The sequence below is a fragment of the Dipodomys ordii genome, unplaced genomic scaffold (assembly GCF_000151885.1).
Source record: "Dipodomys ordii isolate 6190 unplaced genomic scaffold, Dord_2.0 Scaffold61, whole genome shotgun sequence".
Taxonomy (NCBI): Eukaryota; Metazoa; Chordata; class Mammalia; order Rodentia; family Heteromyidae; genus Dipodomys; species Dipodomys ordii.
Window position 1 is genome coordinate 3,002,633 of NW_012267277.1, and position 20,164 is coordinate 3,022,796.

At 37.9% G+C, this 20,164-nt stretch overlaps 1 protein-coding gene across 2 annotated transcripts in view; it reads right to left on the bottom strand.

The window, feature by feature from the left end:
• The window catches only part of Nfia (nuclear factor I/A), a 372,020-nt gene that overhangs the window by 165,013 nt on the left and 186,843 nt on the right, over nt 1-20,164 (bottom strand). For both annotated transcript variants that reach the window (XM_013022283.1, XM_013022282.1), the window contains exon 3: nt 10,361-10,426. In XM_013022283.1, coding sequence (XP_012877737.1) covers nt 10,361-10,426 — 66 coding nt within the window. The remainder of the gene's footprint in view (nt 1-10,360; nt 10,427-20,164) is intronic.

Below are 20,164 nucleotides of genomic sequence, written 5' to 3' on the forward strand. Positions count from 1 at the left end.
AAGGAACTAACTGAAAATGAAAGAGCAGCAAAAACACATTTTCTAGGGAAGTGTTAACATCCCAAGTTATCAATGAGGACCTGTCAGCCCAAGAGTTTAAATGATTTGCTCTAATTTACAAAACACAATAAATAGAGAGAACCAGAGTTTGAACTCCATTTTTTTTTGGTAATAGTATAGTGTAATGAAAACATAGATTTAGCTTTCCATCTAGCACACAATAAAGATGTCATCTTTTGCCTTCAGATTTCTCTGAAATGCCTTTTCAGGATTTTACCTCTGAAAGTGGAATTTCTCAGTGCTCTATTATTTGACTGCTTTTTTCTATTTTTATCATCTCTCATGAGGCAAACAGTCTGCCAATGCCTAGATGTTGTGACAAGATACACTTCCTTTTGCTATTGCTTTAAAAAGAAGTTACACACTGCCCCACGCAATTGTATAGGTTGAGTGACTCTCAACTTTCTCTATTGTACATATTGACCACACCTGACAACTTGCTTATTGTTTCAAGAAAACTACCCTGGCCACCTACCAGGAAGTGTGGGAGGAATGGAATTTAAGCAGTCAAGTCTTGAGAACTCGTGAAGCCCTTCTCAGGTTTCATTCTTAGTGGGTTAAATTCCAGTGATTTGGCCTTTGGTGATCAATGAATCATCACAGACTAATCAAACTTTTCCACACACTGCTATCACTACTGCCTCTCTCACTTCACAGGAGTATGTAGAGAATTAGGATTGTGGCCAGATAAAATGCAGGGTTTCTTTGGAAGAACTAAGCTTTGTATTAATTTGTTCTAAGTAAATCCTACGTATTTCTTAAAAAATTATCCTTTTTTTAATCTGAAATTCAAATTAAACTCGACAGCTGATGGTTTTGTTTTGCGTTTTTTTTTTGCCAGTCATGGGGCCTGCACTCTGGGCCTGGGCGCCATCCCTCAGCACTTCAGCTCAAGGCTAGCACTCTACCACTTGAGTGAAAGTGCCACTTAAGGCCTTTTCTGCTTATGTGGTGCTGAGGAATCGAACCTATGGCCTCATGCACGCAGGCAAGCACTCTACCACTGAGCTACCTTCCCAGCCCCGACAACTCCATGTTTTTATTTACTAAAGCTAGCAGTTATTAAGAAGCAATATCAACCTTCACAGTTAAGGTGCTTACTTTCAATGGAGGGACTTTTAATCTTATGTTGTTAGTTGAAGTTCAAGCTGAAACTCTGCCAACTTAGACCTCCATTATGAAAAAGGAATCATTTGTCTGAGTGGGTCTATGAAGCCAATTATTCTGTGCTAACAACTTAGCTTTTAGCAATATATACACAAGGGGGGAAATTTTGGTGATATCAACAGATACTTGCCATGCAAGTGTGAGTATCGTTTTGACAATGCTATGAAGCAGATCTATTTCTTCAACACTACCCTAAACTCTGTGCTTGCCTTACTTACCACTACAGTACAGCAATTCTCAAATCATGGATGCTCTCAATATTACGTATTTAGTACATCAAGAAATAACTGGAAGCAGATACTTGTGGGTTACACTGCTAACACAGAGGCTGAGATCTGGAGAATCATGATTTGAGGCCAGTCTGAGGAGAAAAGTCTATGAGACTCCCAGCTCTAAAATAACTAGCAAGAGATTTAGTATGAACATTCATCTGTAGAGCATGAAACAGCTTTCAGAGACTAGCTATGTCCTGGTTCTGGCTCACAAAATCCATTGACTTCCTGCTATCTTCACTTCCAACTTTTCCTTCTCTCATGTGTGACCCTGACTTCTTTTAGTATGCCTCAGGACCTTCATACTTACTGCTCCCAATTAACTAGAAAAATAAGTTCTTAATATTGTCAGAGTTTACTGCTTCATCTTTGGGTCTTAGCTCAAATAGCAACAGGTCAGAAAGGCCTTCCTTGAGTATCCTTGTAAAATAATACCATGTTTTCCCATTTTGCTTTATTTCCCCTTACAATATTGAATATCACCTGGCATATTACATGTTTAAATAATATGTTTATTGTTTCTTCTCCCAAGGTAAATTCAGTTGAGACCAGGATTCTGTCTTATGCTCAGTGCATTGCCTGTTCCTTAGAATATACTTGCAACACTTGTGTTGTATGAATGAATGAATCTAGCCTTTTTGCCATTTCTAGACTTCGATACTCTCAAGGGCAGGGTTTCTGATCCATCGCTGTATTGTCTCAACACATACGATACGCAGCCCATGTGTACTCAGCAGACTTACGATCTGTTGGATGGCTTATGAGAAAACTGAGGCACAGTCGGAATGACTTGGACCACTGATTTCCCTTTAACAACAGATGCTCAGTGTCAGACTTAGCAGCTCTCTTTTGCTAATTTGACCTATTCAGAAACTGTGTCTTGGCTTCTCCTTGTTCATCTCTAAGTTTACAAGTATTGCTTGCTGCGAAGCTCTCTGGTTGCAAAATACCTACAGAGATCTAAGAAAACATTGGCTCCTTCATGGAGAGATAGTTGGAAGGCTACTCCTGGTTTGCTGCCTTACCACAATATCCTTTACATTCTCCTCTCTAGATATTCTCCATGCCATGTCTGTACATAAGGCATATGAGAATCTCTTGTTCCCCTTGGGTTAAAGTCAACCAAGTATAGAAATGAACAACTGAGATGGAGTGGTGTAATCTGCAGTAAATACTGCTTCTCCCCCACCCCTATTTGAGACATCCCAGAAGATTTCCTTAACGACAAGCTCATGCCAAGGGAACAGAGTTGCCAGGAGCTGAGTAAAACCTGCACAAGAGAAAAAGAGCGAGGAAGCTGAAGCCAGAAAAGGTGCCAAAAAATCCTGTGGCCACATGAATTTTTTTTTTCTAGCAGACAGCTAATCAGTCTGGATTAACAACACCAAATCCCCAAATACATTATTTATGTTACATTCAGTTTTCAAATATTATCCACAAATGGGTAATTCCTTCCCAAAACGAGGCACATAATTTAAAAACAACTAGCTCTCAATCAAATGTCAAATCAGAAATGATCTTAGTATTTGGGGCAAGATTCATCAACTGTTCCTAACTCCAAGGACACTCTACCCCTGATTCCCAAATGTTTCGCCATGCTGCTACTTTGATTGATGGGGAAATCCGGGAAAGTGGGCATCAGAATTGGTCCTTTTAAGGTATCTTTGTCAAAGAGCCCTGTTTTGCTAGCTCCAGGCTTAGATCAAAGGGAAAAGAGCAGAAGCAAAGTAAACTGCAGCCAAACAGCAGGTGCACTTTCCACCACACTGCGATTTGATTTGATTTGATTTGATGAGGCTAGCGCTCTACCACTTGAGCCACCTTTCCACTTTTTGGAAGTTAATTGGAGATAAAAATTCTTAGGGACTTTCCTGTACAGGAGGGCTTTGTACCTTGATTCTCAGATCTCAGCCTCCTGAATAAGTAGGAGTACAAGTATGAGCCATCAGCACCTGGCAGAATGTAATGCTTGCTGGGCACTCTACGGTCTTTCCAGAGAAAATTATCATAGTAGGCACAGATGAATTTGAAGACCAGGAAGAAATCCTTTCCAATCTAATTTATTTATATGTGTGGAGTTGAAGGAGCATGTGGGGAGGTGGAGGTGGACTATTTAAAATAGATCACCAACCACTCAGTCTATTTCAGAATCAGAAATATCAGATAATAGGGCTTGAAACATTCCCCCTTTTTGCTAATAGCCAAACACTTCGCATTTTCTAGTGAAAAGATATTGTAACCATATTGGACTCCAGGTAAATGCAGCACAATCTAGTGAGGGATGGGAATTGAATAAGTTGCATGGGGGAAGCCCTCAGCCCCACTTGGTCCTTTGTGCCTTTGTGACTGAAGAAATCTAGAGGCATTTCTAAGGTGCTTCTGCAAAAAATGATAGAGATCCACCTGCTAACAGTACTTAAGAAATCAGAATTCACCTCGATTCATTCTGAAATTTCAGATCCAGCAGCATGCTTGCTCCCTGTTCTCTTAAAGAAGACAGAGACTAGCTCCATGGCCTTTGCTGAAAATTCATCAGCCAGAATTTAATTATGCAGAGCTGGAAACCAGACGGCATTTAGGTTTTAATGTCTCCCTGAGTTGGGACCTTTACATATTTTAGAATATTGATCATAACTGTTATTGCTGCTATTTTGGTGGTCACTCTACTGTGTCTGTCCTTGCAGGGATTTTTTTTAAAGAACACTGTAGAGAGTATCTGTTGCTAGGTAATTGTAAAAGAAAGTCATGCAAATTATGAAATATTGATAGATCATATTTACAAGTCAATGGTGCTAGAATGTTTTCCCATGCTTTCCCAACAAAATGCAAACTGTAAGCCTACATTGCATTACTTTCTAAATTCTTACAATGACCCAACTAAATGACACATTAATCAAATAGCTCCTAAAACAAGCAGTCCATCCAGCAGTAATAACTCTTTCACTTTGGAATTATCAATTTTATTTTGCCTTCCCACTATTATTAATATTGTCATATATCTACTTCATATTGGAGACAGTAAAAGTTAAAACAATAAGCAGAAAGCCTATGATTTATGAAGAGCATAGCATCAGATAAAACAATGTTTACCCAAAAAGAGAAATAGAAGTTTATGATTTTCTAATCTCACTCCCAAATTATAAAGTAAAATCCTACATATAAATCTCAACTTAGGAAGTCAGTAACCTTATAAGTTGTTGTGTCAAGATTAAACAAGTCAAAATATGCACAGAATTGAACTCAGTGGGTGATAGCTAAGGAAATACTGACCACTGAGTTGAAGATAGGTACCTTCTTTTGTGATTTAGCAATAATAATATGCCCAGTTCAACAATTAAACATGGGAATGGAATTAAGTAAAGATGGAGAATGGGAAAATTAGACCCAACCAATATTCCAGGGTGATTTTCATGCTGGCAGGTAGAGCTAGAAATTTTCAAAATCTAGGGCAAGCATCATGATTAATGGCTTTCTACTGATTGTAAATGCCCATCTGAGGGTTGGTGCCACCAACATATGTGCAGCTACTAGACAGATGAAGAGGAATAGGCTTGATTAAACCCAGAAAAAGTAACCTCAATACCAACTACAATTGAAAATCCACTAAAACGAAGTTAATATGGGCTGGTATGCAGATGGTGAGAGACAGTAAATAGGAAAGAAAAGGAGATGCACATCAGCTTTCCTTTTTCTGGCAAGGGAATCTTCCATTTTCTTTTTTATTTCAGGGTACTCTCACTGGTGCCTGTGGGACCCAGGAAGGAGTGATTTCAGAGTGCTAAGGTTGGCCTGCGCTGTTCCCTCAGATTCTAGTTCAGTGTGGCTCTGGAGAAGCGTGCCTTGAATTAAGTAAGAAGGCTATCTTATGTGATTTTCCCCTCATTAATGATTGACCTGATGCACCACAGAATGCCAGCTTTGAAGGACAGTTCACAGGCTGCAAACTTCAAGTAGGCACTTCAGATGCTCGGTCCCACAAATACTTTCAACAGTGGCCAAAGTACATCATGGGAATTCACGAAGGTGGAATGAATAGATTTTCGAAGTCTAAAGTCCAACAAATGAGACTGCTGAAAAGCTAGAGAAGGATTAAAGGAATGGTTCCCATCATAGCTGGAAACTTTATATCACTTTCATTCCCTATGCTAATCCTGCACTACCTAACATGATAGGACTCACATTTCAACCACACCTGCTCAGGAGGGTATAACTTGGTCTGAAAGGGCACTTGGAGCGTGCCTCTTATTTCTGATTCCTGGCACTACATATCTGTGTATTTATGCCTAGCACCCAAATTAGATTTTCAGCTTATCTAGAAGGTTTTTGTTTGTTTGTTTGTTTTGGCTGGTTCTGGGGCTTGAACTCAGGGCCTGGTAGCTGTTCTTGAGGGTTTTTTTTGCTCGAAGCTAACACTTGAGCCATATCCACTTCACTTCCAGCTTTTGGGAGATTAGACATAGAAGTCCCATGGACTATCCTTTCCCATGGTGGGATCCTCAGATCTCACCCTTCTGAGTAGCTAGTATTGCACCTATGAGTCACCAGCATCCAACATTTTAGAGGGATTTTTTTTTTCCTCTTAACAAATCAAATCAAACAAAAAACTTTTGGTAACTTGACAGTAAGGAGACATTCAAAAATATGAGAATAATGACACATTCACCTCCTTATTTATTCATTCACCAAATAAATAACAGGTGTCTTCTAAACTCAAGGCAGTTTTTTTTTTTTAAAAGAAATTTGTCATAAATCATACCCTCAATCTATTTTCAGGTGTCTTTACTTTTTCCTTTTCTTCTCCTTCCTCCCTGTTTTCTATCTTGCCTTCCTCCTTTCTCCCTCATTCCTTCCCTCCAGTACTGGGGACTGAAAACTCAGGGGCTCATATATGCTAAGCAAGTGCTCTACCACTGAGCTACACCCCAGACCAGTTTACAGTGCTTTTCTTTTTGTTGTTGTTGTTGTCATTTTTTGTTGGTGTTTTTGGCCAGTACTGAGTCTGAACTTGGGACTGACTTCATACTTGCCCAGTTGGTGTTGTACCACTTGAGACAAACCTTCAGCTTGGCTTTCTGCTTCTTATTTTGGTAATGGAATCTCAAGCACTTTTCTGTCTGAGCTGGCTTTAAACCATGATCTGCCAGATCACAGTCTCCTGAGTAGATATGAATACAAGCACGAGTTACTGGTGACTAGTTCCAGTTTACAGTTTTTAACAAGCCAGGCTCTTCTAGTAAAAACTCAACATATATATGTACTATAGTGGATTTGAACTAAGAGCCTGGCACTACCACTTGAGCCATGCCTCTAGTCCATCAGCTAATATTAAATACACACAGGACCAAACCTCCTTCCTAAGCACAGACTCTCAAGTTTCCAACAACTCTGAATCAGTTGTGCAGTTGCCTTGTTCTCACACACAAGAATGAAGAATAGAATGTGAGGACAGAGCTGAATAGTAGACAGGGCACTGTGAGGATGGTAGAAGTCTAAGAAGATCATTTATGTACAACATCTTAGAGCACAATAGGTGATTCCAAAGGACTTGCCTTCAAGTCTTGGTTTATTTCTGGAGCCCATTCTAGCTTTAGACCTCTTGTGTGTTTATGGGAGAATCCTAGAGCACAGTCTACAGTTGGATCCTTTCTCTCATCCAGGCACTATGCTACTTGCTGTGTCTATTCTCATGTCCATCCTCATGAAGTTGTTTTACCATCTCAATTTTGCTAACAAGAGAACTGAGATTGGGGCAAATGCTCATGCAGTCACTCAACTACTTAATTTTTATCACAGATCTGACTCCAGAGGCAATGTTAATCATCATAATATACTAATTTTGAGTTTCAGAGATTTTGGTCTGTTATCTCTGGGCTTCAAAATAATTCCTTCAAAATTCCCCTCTAATGCTCTAATTGGACAAAGATTTGTTTTCTTTTACAGTTGGGTCTTAAGGGAGTACAAGTAAAGAAAGCAAAAATTCCACAGGAAAAAAAAACTGGCTAGTTGGCCAGGGAAGAAACAGCTGCATCCACTTTAGGTAACGTTACATGGCCTCGTTTATAGGTTTGCATGAAACAGCATGTTACCATTTGTCCACTCATTCTCCATGGTTTACCAGGGAAATACCATTCATTTCTCATTACCTTTTTCAAGAGCTGGGATAAAAAGATTATTTTCTCTTGCATATATGTATTTATACTGAATAAGTAATGAGTTCCCACTTCACTTGAAGAACAAAGTTTGTCACATCTTCCTGCAGTGAGATCCCCAAAAACTTGTATATCTTTGTTTATCTACCTCGGAGAGTTCCCTTGTTCAAAACAACAAACAGACAAACAAATCCAGATACCTTTCGGAAACTTGTGAGGTAGCCAAGAAGAAAGGGACATGTGCTTGATTCAAACATCAACAGAGCATACACTCACAGGTAACTAACTTTCCCTGAAATCTTCATTTATTCCCTCTAGTGATTCCATGTCTGTAAGGAAGAGGTTAGATAGTTCTCCCCAATGACTTCCTCTGAGATTGATCAAAGGCAGATGAAGGAAAGTGAGAACTCTGATTCTTCATTGGGTGTTTTAAGGTAAAGTATCTTCGATTTTTTTTTTTTTGGTAGTTGATCTTATGTATTGGGGTTTGAACTCTTGGTTGTGTTTTTTGGCTCAAGGCTAGTGTTCTACCATTTGAGTCACACCTCCACTTTTGGCTTTTTACTGCTAATTGGAGATAAGAATTTCTGGGCTTTTCTTCCAGGGCTGACTTTGAACCATGGTTCTAAGATTTGAGCCTCCTAAGTAGCTAGGATTAGAGGTAGGAGCTTTCAGTACTCAGCTTCTACTTCTTTCTCTTTGAAATACAGGGAAGTTGAAAAAGTATTTGGCATTTTATCTCAGTGTTTCTTTCTTTGTATTTGCTTGATCACCACAAAATGGTACCATGAATCCTTGAAGTAGTACCAAGTAATCAGGGGTTAAAAGCAAGCTCAGCAAGTATCATAATAATGCCTTTGGATGAAAAAACCAGGCTCAATCCCTGATGCTCTCTGGAATGATAACACACAATATCGGTATTGCAGGCAGTTCCAGAATGGCATATCCGGCCTTTCCTGCTCTCAATTTATATTTGCATGTGAACAGCTTGTCGGCCATTTTATGAAGACAGATGAATCTCAAGCCTGATAGAGGGGCAGCCAGACCTAAATATGTGAACTATACACCCCTACTGCTTTAAATGAAATAAAATGTGTACTTCTGAACACATGTTCATGGAGAGTATGTACAAATATAGTCTATGAAAAAAAACAAAACATTTAAAGCAAGTGGAAAAGAATGAAAATAGACTTATAAATATTGTTCTTCAGAATACTAACAAAAATTCATATGTAGCTGTCTATGACACTAAAAACAGCTTTCAGAGGTTCACCACCAGTTTTTTCTTAATATTCTGCTTTAAAAAAACCAACTTCCATCAAGAAAATAACATCAAAATATTAGTTCTTACTTCATGGCAAAGCCGAATAATGTAACAAAAAATTCTTCAGGCTTAGGAAATGAAACCAATTCCCAAATATTGGTGACAGGATAGCTAATGCAATGTGATGAGCCCCATCTTCTACCCTACAACCTCAACGTAAGTCAGTGTATCTATCTTTTCTGTAAGATCAGATGGAGAGCAAAATGGAAGAAATATAGAATGAAAGGAAGAAAGATCCAAGGAATAAAGTCATTCAAATTAGGTGAAAAACAAAGTGGATAGGTTTGAATAAAAAAGAAAAATGGTAAGAATAATAGTGAATCACTGCCAATACTTTTATCTAGCATAAACTAGGGGAAATCTTATGGCAAATATGTTCTACACACATCTTATTTAATTCTTCCATAGGTAGGTAATATTGACCTATATTACCTACCTAACGAGGTCAAGAAATATGGAATTTTGTGATAATATAGTATTTTACTTTATGATGGGTACTACTTAGTACTTCTCTGTTTTTATTAAAACTCAGGGTTTTACTGTCTAAAATTCCAACCCAGGACAGTGTTTTTCCTATTTAGAGAATATAGCACAAGTTTAGGATTTCACATGATACTATTATAATCATAAACCGTACATTCCATTTTAATAAACTTTCTGCCATAGAATGTATATATAGGGGCTGGCAATATAGCTCAGTAGTAGACTGCTTGACAAAATATGCATGAAGACTTTGGTCCAATGCCTGTTACTACAAAAAGAAATAAAAACAAAATTAAAAAATGCTTGTAATTTGTAAAACTGAAAAAACTATGTCATTTTATACTCTCACTATTTTATTATTTTATTTTAGACAACTCAAAGTAGAAAATTCCTTTCAAGATAGAGGTTGTTTTCTTAAAGCAATTTGCAGCAGGTTGAGTATAAGGTCCTAAAAGGCTTCAGAAATAAACTCTCCTCTGTGAATGATCTCTAGTCAGTAGTGAAGATAATATGGTACCTGCCACTTTAAAGGAAACCAAAATGTCAGGGGAAAAGCTATGATTCTTTCTTTATAATTCGACAAATCAAGTCCACTTCTCAGGGTTCAGGTAGATTATCCACTTTCTTGGGAATCAAGATCCTCGGAGTCCTGACAAATGGGAAGGGCTGTGATTGGAGCTGCTAAGGTGGTCCACAGAAGAAACAGTTCTGGGAAACTTCAACTCTCTTTCCTCTGTCTCTGTCTCTGTCTGCCTCCCCCCCTGCCAATTCCCTCCCTCTCAATCCTTATAGTTGTTCCTATGTGGGTCCCTCCTAGAGCAGACGCCTGAATCCTCCTGCCTTGCCTGGTTGCTGGTGCCCTGTGGACGCTAATAACAGCAGCCAGAGTCCCACACTAAACTTACCATTTTCTGGCTGGTCCTTAATGTCAGCGTCACTTGGCTGGCTGGGACTTTCAGACTGACTTGAATCTGAAAAACATAAAAATACAGCCAAAAATTACAGGGTCTGTGAGAGAAAGTGGATCAGCGGTGCCAGACTTTCTCACAAGGTTCAGCCTATAGACTTAAGAAAGAGAACATGAGAGAAATGAACATGATGAGTAAAGAGAGAAAGGGCTGAGAGAGAAAAGGAAGGGAAGTTAGAGGTAGGGTGCTCAAGTCTTCCGAGAGCATGGTGCATTCTATCTATACCTCTAGTAGTTTCCTTTGCACCAGACCAGAATGAAAGCACTTTAAGAAACCATTTTCTTATAGGAAGAACATTTCTAAACTGCTCTTCTCCATTATTTACACACTGGAGCCTGATAAAGACATCATCCTTCATTACACACATCTGAAGCTTGATTCAGAACATAATAAAGTGTCAAAACATATTTTGAAGCTGGTATATAAAAGCAACCCAAACAACAGTAACAAGCTCTGTTGCTATTTAGTTCTGTACTGCAGCAACAGATCATGCAGCTGAGCGCTAATACCCTAGCACGTGCACTCAAACTAGTTACATAGCTCAGAAAAGGCCAAGGCTCTGCCACACACAAAGGAAGTATAGTTTTCCTGCTTCACTCCTGCATTTGGGAGATCCGACAGGATTTTATTACCAGAGACAAGTTCCTACACACTTTGATGGAATTAAATTGATTTCTTCTTTTAAAAAAGAGGATAAGATTTTGGAACTTAAAAAAAATTAACTTCATGAGTTAACTGAAAATAAACTAACACTGAATTTTTAAATTTAGATAAAATTAACTTTGATCAAAGAATTCCCCAGAATTAGAAGCAGGCATATTTATGATATACTTTAGGAAGAAAAAAATCAAGTAAGATGTTTCTGAGTGAATAACACATTTTCTGAGTACTTAAATCAACAAACAAATACATTACACACACACACACACACACACACACACAACCTCTATTTGTGGAAAGGCTGGATGGAGATTTTACCTTGACTTTACAGGGTAAGAAATTGCTATTTGAAACTTGACCACATTTCAGCAAGAAGTTCAATGTAAGATCAAGAGTTCATGACACTTAAGTAGGATTAAATTGAAAGTATTACTTCTATTGCAAGGGAATTCTAGCATTGCCCTTGTCTTTCTTGGAGATACCATACGAAGATATAGCACTACTTGTGAATTTGGCTGCAGAAATGCTCACTTATGAGTTAAAAGACTTCTTGCTTTTAAGCACATGAAAGATTTTAATAATCAGAAAGTCTTATACAGAACATATCTATTTTAGAACTTTAATGTGATGATAACAAAATGTGTTTTTTTTAATTCAAATAACAAAAATGGCAAAATAGTGAATTTTTATTTAGGTCTGGAAAAATGATAGGCTTTTCTATTATCTTGTAATAATTGGCAGTGAATATACACAGAAATTGTGATCTACAAATTGGAAATATGAATTGATTTATAAAGTTTAGCAACATAAATCAATAATACTTAGTGCAGACGATTTAAAACACAATACAATTACTTTCTCTTTTCCTAAAGGAAGGTTTGGTAATTTTGTTATTCAAAATTTCCAATTCGGTATTTTAAGAAACAATGAACATATGTTGGAGACACATAGCTCCATTATTTTTCTTCCAGAAAATCTTAAATCACTAATATCTTTAACTGAAACTAAATATCTCACCTATGTTTTTTAGAGATGTCAAAATTCTTCCTGATCATTTCTCGAAACATACATAAAATTTTACTGACCATATTTTCTATGGAAAAATACTAGCAAAAAATACTAGCAAATCTAATTGTCTATTTCATAGATTAAGCAATATATATATATATATATACACTATGTTTATGATTGTTGCTCTATGAACAAATGGAAAACATCTTTCATCTCAATTTAGCTATACAATGATTTTTTTATATTTATCTAACAATACTAAATGGTAAGTGATAAAGATCTAGCTTCAAAAATTTTATTCATAACCTCAAAGTGCACTTCTTTGTTCTTTTCAATTTTTGTTTACAGTTGTTTTTCTGTTCTACTTTTAGGAAAAGAGAGTGTGACTATGGACAACATAGACATCAACAGAAGTTGAATATCAGGTAGAATGAAATTTAGCTTAAAACTCCAAGTTACAGGCAAACAAGCAAAGGACTGAGTGGTAAGAAAATGCTCAGAGTTGGTCTGCAAGGGGCCGCAGTGCTCTCGTGAAAGCTCACACACAACACACTGGGAAAGGCATCTCACCAAACTGAAAGTGAAGTGGCATTTCTCAGTTTTGTTAAAAACCTAGAGATCCTGCTATCTCTCCCGGTTTGCACACAGCCAGAGCCTCTCCCAGTGAGGCACATGTAAAGCCAAAACCCTCCAAGAAAATTATTTTTTGACCCTGGGCCATTTAATGCTGTTTCCTTTCCTGAATCAGGAGGGAACACAACTAGTCCGGTCGTGGGGCTAGCTCGAATGAGGATGGATGGACACTTTTTCTAGTACTGCAAAAGGTCACTAAGGAAGTAAATGGCATCGTGCTAACCAGATAATCAGAATTACAAATTAATTTCTACCCATACATACATAAGCACCTGCATTTAAATCTTACCAAGAAGGTTAGCAATTTATTTTTCTCCTTTACATATTTCTGGAGATCCAGAAACCAAACTAACTTTATGTCTTACTATTTTAGATAATTATGTTGCTGGTTGATAATAATTAGAGGCCCCAGAAAACAAATCCAATGGCAGAGAATTAAGTTCTCCTCTTATATTGGAACCTCCTCCTGTAACAGTGACTTTCCTGGTTCCCTAGTTAAAAGCCAGATTTGTATTCTACAATGAAGAGAATATTACTTAAAGTGAGTTTAAATTTAAATGGTGGAGTTGGAAATGCTATTGTGAGAAAGTACATTAGGGTTGTCAATTTCTTCCCCATCTAGGGATTTGCTTTTTGTTTAAGGAACCTTAGACTTCAACCTAACCTTGAAACGCAATATTTCTTTTGGTTTTTAAAAAATTTATGAGCAGAAATTTAAAACTAAAATAGACAGGGTTTGCATATAGGAGTCTGGGTTAAGACCTCTTAATTGAACTGGTAGCCATCCATCTATGCATTTTTATGGCGCCTACAGCTATGTTGCGGGAATACTCAGACCAAGATAGTTCGCTACCAATATAATCACTAGGGAAAGGAATAAAATAAATCCTCAGGTCTGCATATTAGTCTCTGCTTTCATAAGCTTGTGAGATACCAGAACTAAAACCTTGCACTAGGTCAGATACTCAGCTATAGTTTCCCCCAGTATCAATTCTTCTTCCCTACAGGAAGGAATGGCCAAAATTGCACAAATAGGTTAATATGGTAAAATAATAAGGCTAAGATATGGGAACCTTAGATTTCAACCTCAAATACACATCAAACATACTTCCCCATGTTTTATGTTTTTTAAGTTTCTTGCAAAGATAGAACAGGACTGAATCTTCCATCCTTAACTTAGAATTAGGTACCTTCCCTTCTGTAGCAATGAGGCTCACGGCAGGTGGATGTAACTATGTGAAAGTGATGTTAAATGATTGCCTAGGAGAGCTGGGGCCCTTAAAGAGTTCCTTCCTCCTCTTCTTTTCCCAGTTTCTCCAGCAGGGTGCCTGGCCCAGCCACACAGTTCAGTTAACTGCCTGGACTGAAGAGATTTTTGTTCAGCTCTCTAACACTGAACAACTTCCAGTAACAAGAAAAATATATTATTAAGTTCACACCAAATAGGGAATAGAACTTCTAAACCGAGAAAAGGAGGGGAGAAGAAAAATGCTTTCATCTCTGCTTGATATCCCCCTTCTTCAGGACTGCCAAGGGAAAGTGAGGTACAGCCAGTTTGTGGGTGATTTGGAAATCTTACCCAGAGTTGAGAAATTGCAGACAGACCTCCTGTGATCCCCCGGCCCATTGACCACCAAGGCTGAGCTGAGGACATTGTCTGACACACAAGAGGCCGTCTAGAGATGTGTACAGGGTAAAATGATGGATGGCAGGAACATTTTGCACATTCAAAAAACACAAAGGTGGAGAGCAATCCACCATCCTCCCATGTCCTCAAAATCCTAACAACTGCTATTGTGAACCTCTTGATAAAGGAGGAGCAGACACGTCATGGTGAGAAATCCTTTCCTCCCCTAAAGCACACCAATATAATTCCTATTCAATCAACATGATAGCAACAAAAGTCTATGGATCATAAAAGTACAAATTCTAGTTCCTCTAGAAAAATCATTCAGCCTCAGTATCTACATGTATAATGATTTGGCTAAATGAGGTCTGAAAAGCCTTGCTAGAATTGTGTGTCCAGTTTTAAATCTCTCCAGTTAGGAGGCAATACGAAGATACTAGAAGGCACACACACACACACACACACACACACACACACACAAGATACTAGAAGGCACACACACACACATACACACACACATACACACACGAGTTAGGCAAGCAAAAGAAAGAAAGTAAAAATTCTGCATAAAAGAGTTTTTGAAGTGTGAAAAAAATAAAAGGCCAAGACAGGAAAGAATATTTTCTTGCACATAAACAGAGGTAGGAGTATTCTTGGGACTAATAGTGACCACCCTGACAGAAATAAGTAGTAACCACCTATAATGTTAGCCCTTAAAAGATGTTAGGTAGGTTTGTGTTTCTCATGTTTGGAGAGATGAGTACTTTGCAACAAAGTTGGGCCAAATAACACACTCTTATATTCATGTAATTATAACAGAAAAAGCAATCCTATTTCTGATTGGTAGTGTAAGAGACTTTATATTGTCCAAAAAGAAGTATGTTCTTTACCTGACTTACATAACTGTAACCCCTCTATACATCACCTTTATAATAACAATAAAATTTTAAAGCCATAAGAGTTAAGACTTTATTTTGATCACCTAGTGTCATATTTATTTATAAGCATCTCATATTAACTACAGTAGGCAAACCTAGAAAAGCAAATGGCTCTGAGAATCTTATTCTGTTTATTAGTCTCATGGTTACTCTTTAAAAATATCATTATCATAATACTTATAATATTTAGGAATACTGTTTGTTCCTAGTGTAACCATAACCTTAAAGACTGATGTGAGCATAAATATTTGCAACGTATTACTTGGTAATATAAAATGTCAGCATCTAGGTGTACCCATGTATATACAATTTGTGTTGTAAGTATAAACACTGATGAATGGAACACCACCAGCTAAATGTAACATTATCCATCATGATCTAGTGAAGAACAAACAGAAATCTGTAATACCATTAGTAAGTCTTGGTCACTTAAATTTATGCAATTATTATTAGGATATCCAGAGAACAGCTAAAAACCTTTAAGCATGGTAAATAACCAAACCTATATTTTAGGTCAATTGATATATACTAGCTGTGGCTCGCCCAATGCAAAATGAACAATGACCTAGTTCTTAGAATAGATAAACTATGAGATGGGTACCACCATAGAAGATTGCTTAAGTTTTAGAGACAGAAACATTCTTTAAATGGCAAGTCTTATCTTTCCCACATTAAAAAAAAACAGTATTCAGTCCCCACAACTTTCCCAGCAAGCTAGAACTATGTATAAAAATGCTGTAAATTACAGTATGCAAAGGGAGCTACGAGGTGAGGCCGGAGGAAGTGGTAGCTGCACAATGATCAGCTAGTTTACAAACGCAGAGAAGAAAGGCTGTGTTCAAGCAGCAGCCACTTGGAAGGGGTCCACTAGACCACCCCGGGGGCTGCCAGCTGCTCTGAATATCCACCCTCTAGCCACGCCTGTATCTGGCATTTTCAGGCCTAGTTAAGATGGTTATACAATCTGGGTTACCACTAGTTTTCGTTCTTGAAACTTCCCTTTGTGTAATGCCTTTTTGAACAAGAAATTTGTGAAATATTAAATTTGCAGGAATTAGACTTTTTTTTTGGCATGAATGCTGGTATTCAAAGCCCATCTGTTGAGTTGGGGCTGCAGATGATGACGAGGCTGTTTAAGTTGAAGAATGAGTCAACCATCTTATCACCTACTCACAAAAGTGTTATGTGCAAGAGGAGGCTGTGGGATGATACACGGTTTTAACGCACTGAGGGAAAATTTAAATGGCGTCTAACTATCACGTGATAACAGTAAGGAGAAAATTGTTGCTAAGTTTTAAGAATTTTGAAAGTAAGGAAAGAATGACTCAGTCATTAAACCCTCAATTTTCACATCACCTGGATTTCACAGAGGGATCAGCTTTGCCAGGGACAATAAAAGCGAAGTGAATGGTAAGAAGATAGTGATAGTAAAAGGTAACATAGCACAATACTTGGACTACTTGTGTAACTTCTCACATTTGCTTTCTGTATCTAGCGGGAGTGGGGGAAGAGCTAATGGTTCACACCTGTAATCCTACTCAAGAGGCTGAGAGCTGCAGATCCAGTTAGAAGGCAGTCAAATTCACCTCCGATTAACCAGCAAAACAACTCAAAAAGCCAGTGTGGGACTCAAGTCCTAGAGGACCAATCTTGAAGGAAACCCAAAGGGACAGTGCCCAGGTTTTGAGTTCAAGCATCTGGACCAGCACAAAAAGAAGGAAAAAAAATGAAAGGAAGAAAAAAAAAGAAACAGATGGAGACAGAGACAGAAAGACAGAAAGGAAGAAAAAGGTCCTATGACTAAAATGTTTAAGTGATCACTTTGACTTTGTTTTTCCTATAAGAGAAACAAATGGTGCTGACATGGGAGGGTAACCTGTTGATTAATTCAGAAGTCAAGTACCTGAGTCAACCTGGTCACCTACCCCCAATCCAATGTAAACGAAGATCTACGTAAAAAGCCTTCAACATAAAATCATCCCATACCAGTATTGTGCTTAACTTCCCCTTTCACACATATCTTTCCTTTACAGTCAAAATTAATCCTAGTAGTAGGTTCTTAAAAATCTTATATATGCTTGAACATTATTTATATACTTTCCAATATAAATTAAAGTATAAAATGTGTGTACTTTCATGTTATAAAAGCAAATACAATCTAAACCAGGTATCAGTGGCTTTTACCTGTAATCCTCTCTATGCAGGAGGCTGAGATTTGAGGATCATGGTTTGAAGCTAGCCTGGTCAAGAGTGTCTATGAGCCTTTTACCCCCAACTAACCACCAAAAATCCAGAAGTAAAGTTGTGGCTCCAGTGGTAGAGCACCATTAGCCTTGAGAAAAAAAGCTAAGAGACAGTTCCTAGTCCCTGAGTTCAAGCACCAGTAATCCTCCTGCCAAAAGGTAAAGGAATTAAATAAAAGTGATGCTTAACTGAGTTATAACCTGTGTGCATTATATCCATGCATCTGGATGTCTGTGAAGTCATTTATTTAAAGAATTAAAATGCCTCATATGGAGGGTAACCATGCTATTTAAGTTCAGGTAACACTTTAAATTTTAGCTTCCTTACATTTGCATTTTATTATTGAAGGAGTTTGAAAAGGTAAAAAAAAAAAAAAGCTAAAAAAAAATCTCAGCTAGAACTTAATTTTTTCATCTGTAAAAAGGGACATTGCTGATCATTTCACCTAACTTTTGCATTAAATAAAATAATGCAAGAAGACCTAGCTATAAAATTTATAAACTGCCCCCCCCAAAAAAGCACATTTATTTCTGCCATACAGGTCTCATCTGATAAGTTTTTCATTTCTTTTAAAAAATCAACTCAATCACACATGATGTAGTTCTAGTATAATATCCCAGTATTGCAGATCTGTTCTTCTCTCCCTCCCTCCCCGAAAAAGAAAGAAAGAAAAAGATTCTCAATTCCCATATACTGGGAAAGAGATTATCTCTGATAATGGAAATGTAAATCTCAGTTTGTTGGTGTTTATTCCAGACAGACATTTGTGTGTTAAATCTGTTTATCAGGCAACACTTTGTCTAAGCCAGGAAGTACTAAGTCTTTGTAACAAGATGTATGCAAATGATTTCCCATGAGTCTCTGCTGTAAACTGCAGCAGGGGGAAAAATTCCTGTTACTTTACCAACAAGAAGCTACCACAAAAGTAGAGAAGAACAGAGAACCAAGCACTAGACTATGCTGATGAGTCCAAACGAGTCCCAAACATGTGCTCACAGTCTGTTGCTCTTTATTTTAAACAGACTTGTTGTATTACATCTGTTTGTCAGACAACACTGTCTGGATAGTCAGGCTTTGGGACCTGTGTGAAAATGAATGGTGACCATAATCCCATGAAATAACCTGTCTGTGGCAAAACTCCAAACCTCCTACCACTCAAAGAGTCCCCACCAATGGGAGCTACCACAAAACCTGGGAAATTGTAAAAGAAAAATTCATTCAATTCTAACATTTTGTCTGTGAAGAAAAAACAAAAAACCAAAACCTTTTTATACCCATTGGATTGTCTGTATAAGAGATTCTTGACACAAGGGTGAACTTTATCATCCAAATTAAACTAAAAAAAATGCTAATGAACACCCTGTCTAATGATCAAAAACAGGGAGATTTTAAACGAAAATAACAGGAAAGTACTTATTCCTTGCTGCTATTATTGAAGTATTTATCCTGGAATCTCTTTTCTTTTAATTTGAACACAACCAACACTTTTTTTTTTAACACATCTATCTATACATGAAGAGTTAGTTGAACAGTGAATTTCTTTTCTTTTTGTTTTTCTTGTTCGTTCTGAGGGTTCGAAAATCTTACCAGAGAAACTGAATTGGTTTAGCTTGTCTTCCTAGACAAAATAAACACTTTAGGACTCTACTTGTTTGTATTCTCCTCAGTGGCGCTGTATGCATCAGCAGCTAAAAACAAAGAAACTTTTTAGCTGCTCAGACAAAATGCAGAAGCTTCCCAAACAAGAGATGGGAGGGGGCAGGGGTTCAGGGAAGGGTGGGGGTGGAGGAGTGTGCAGAAAGTCTGACAGTCCATTCAATATAGGGATGATGGCTATAATGCATCCAGGGTCCCCTTGCTAATTAAATATGCATTGGCACCGTTTTGATCGATGCAAGCCATGGATCAGATGACGCACCTGAAAAATCTTGAGCACAGAGCTCCCAGGAAAAAAGGGAAAATACAGTCTTGTCTCCTTATCTTTGTTTTCAAAGGCTCTCAATTTCTGTGCTTAGATATCTAATTTAATTCTCTCACCCCTCAGCAAACTGGATTAGGGAAGTCAATACTGCCTTTGTGCATCGACAGGAAAACACAGCTTTCCTTTTATTCAATTTAGCTATGACCTTTAGACAAAGATAATGACAACTATCTAAAAGTAAGGTTAAGGCCTCAAGAAGAAGACCCCAGAGCTAAGGCTCTCTAGGAGATTTGGGTGACATTTTTCCTAGTGGTAAGGGAGAAAGGAGAAAGGAGATAAAGAATTGGTAGGGGTAAAAAGAAAGTACAGTGAAAAGAGAATTGAAACTGCTGGTGAGATGACCAAAGTCTCAATATTCAACTGGGTCCTGTCATATCCACAACCAGAAGCTAACTCTGTAAACAGAAATGAGAAGATAGGAGTTTGCAACCCTCAAGTGAAAAGTGATTGAGTTAATCAATGAATACCCAGGACAAACCTGCAGGGGACTGAATGTTTACTCAATGGCACCATGTTCCTCACAGGTGCCTTGATCTTTAGCAACAGAAGCAGGACCAGAACCAACCCTAGCAACTCCAAGAGTCACCGTGTATGTGCCTTCTGATGAGCCTTCAGATGCCCTGTAAGACATTCTGGCCCCAAAGACT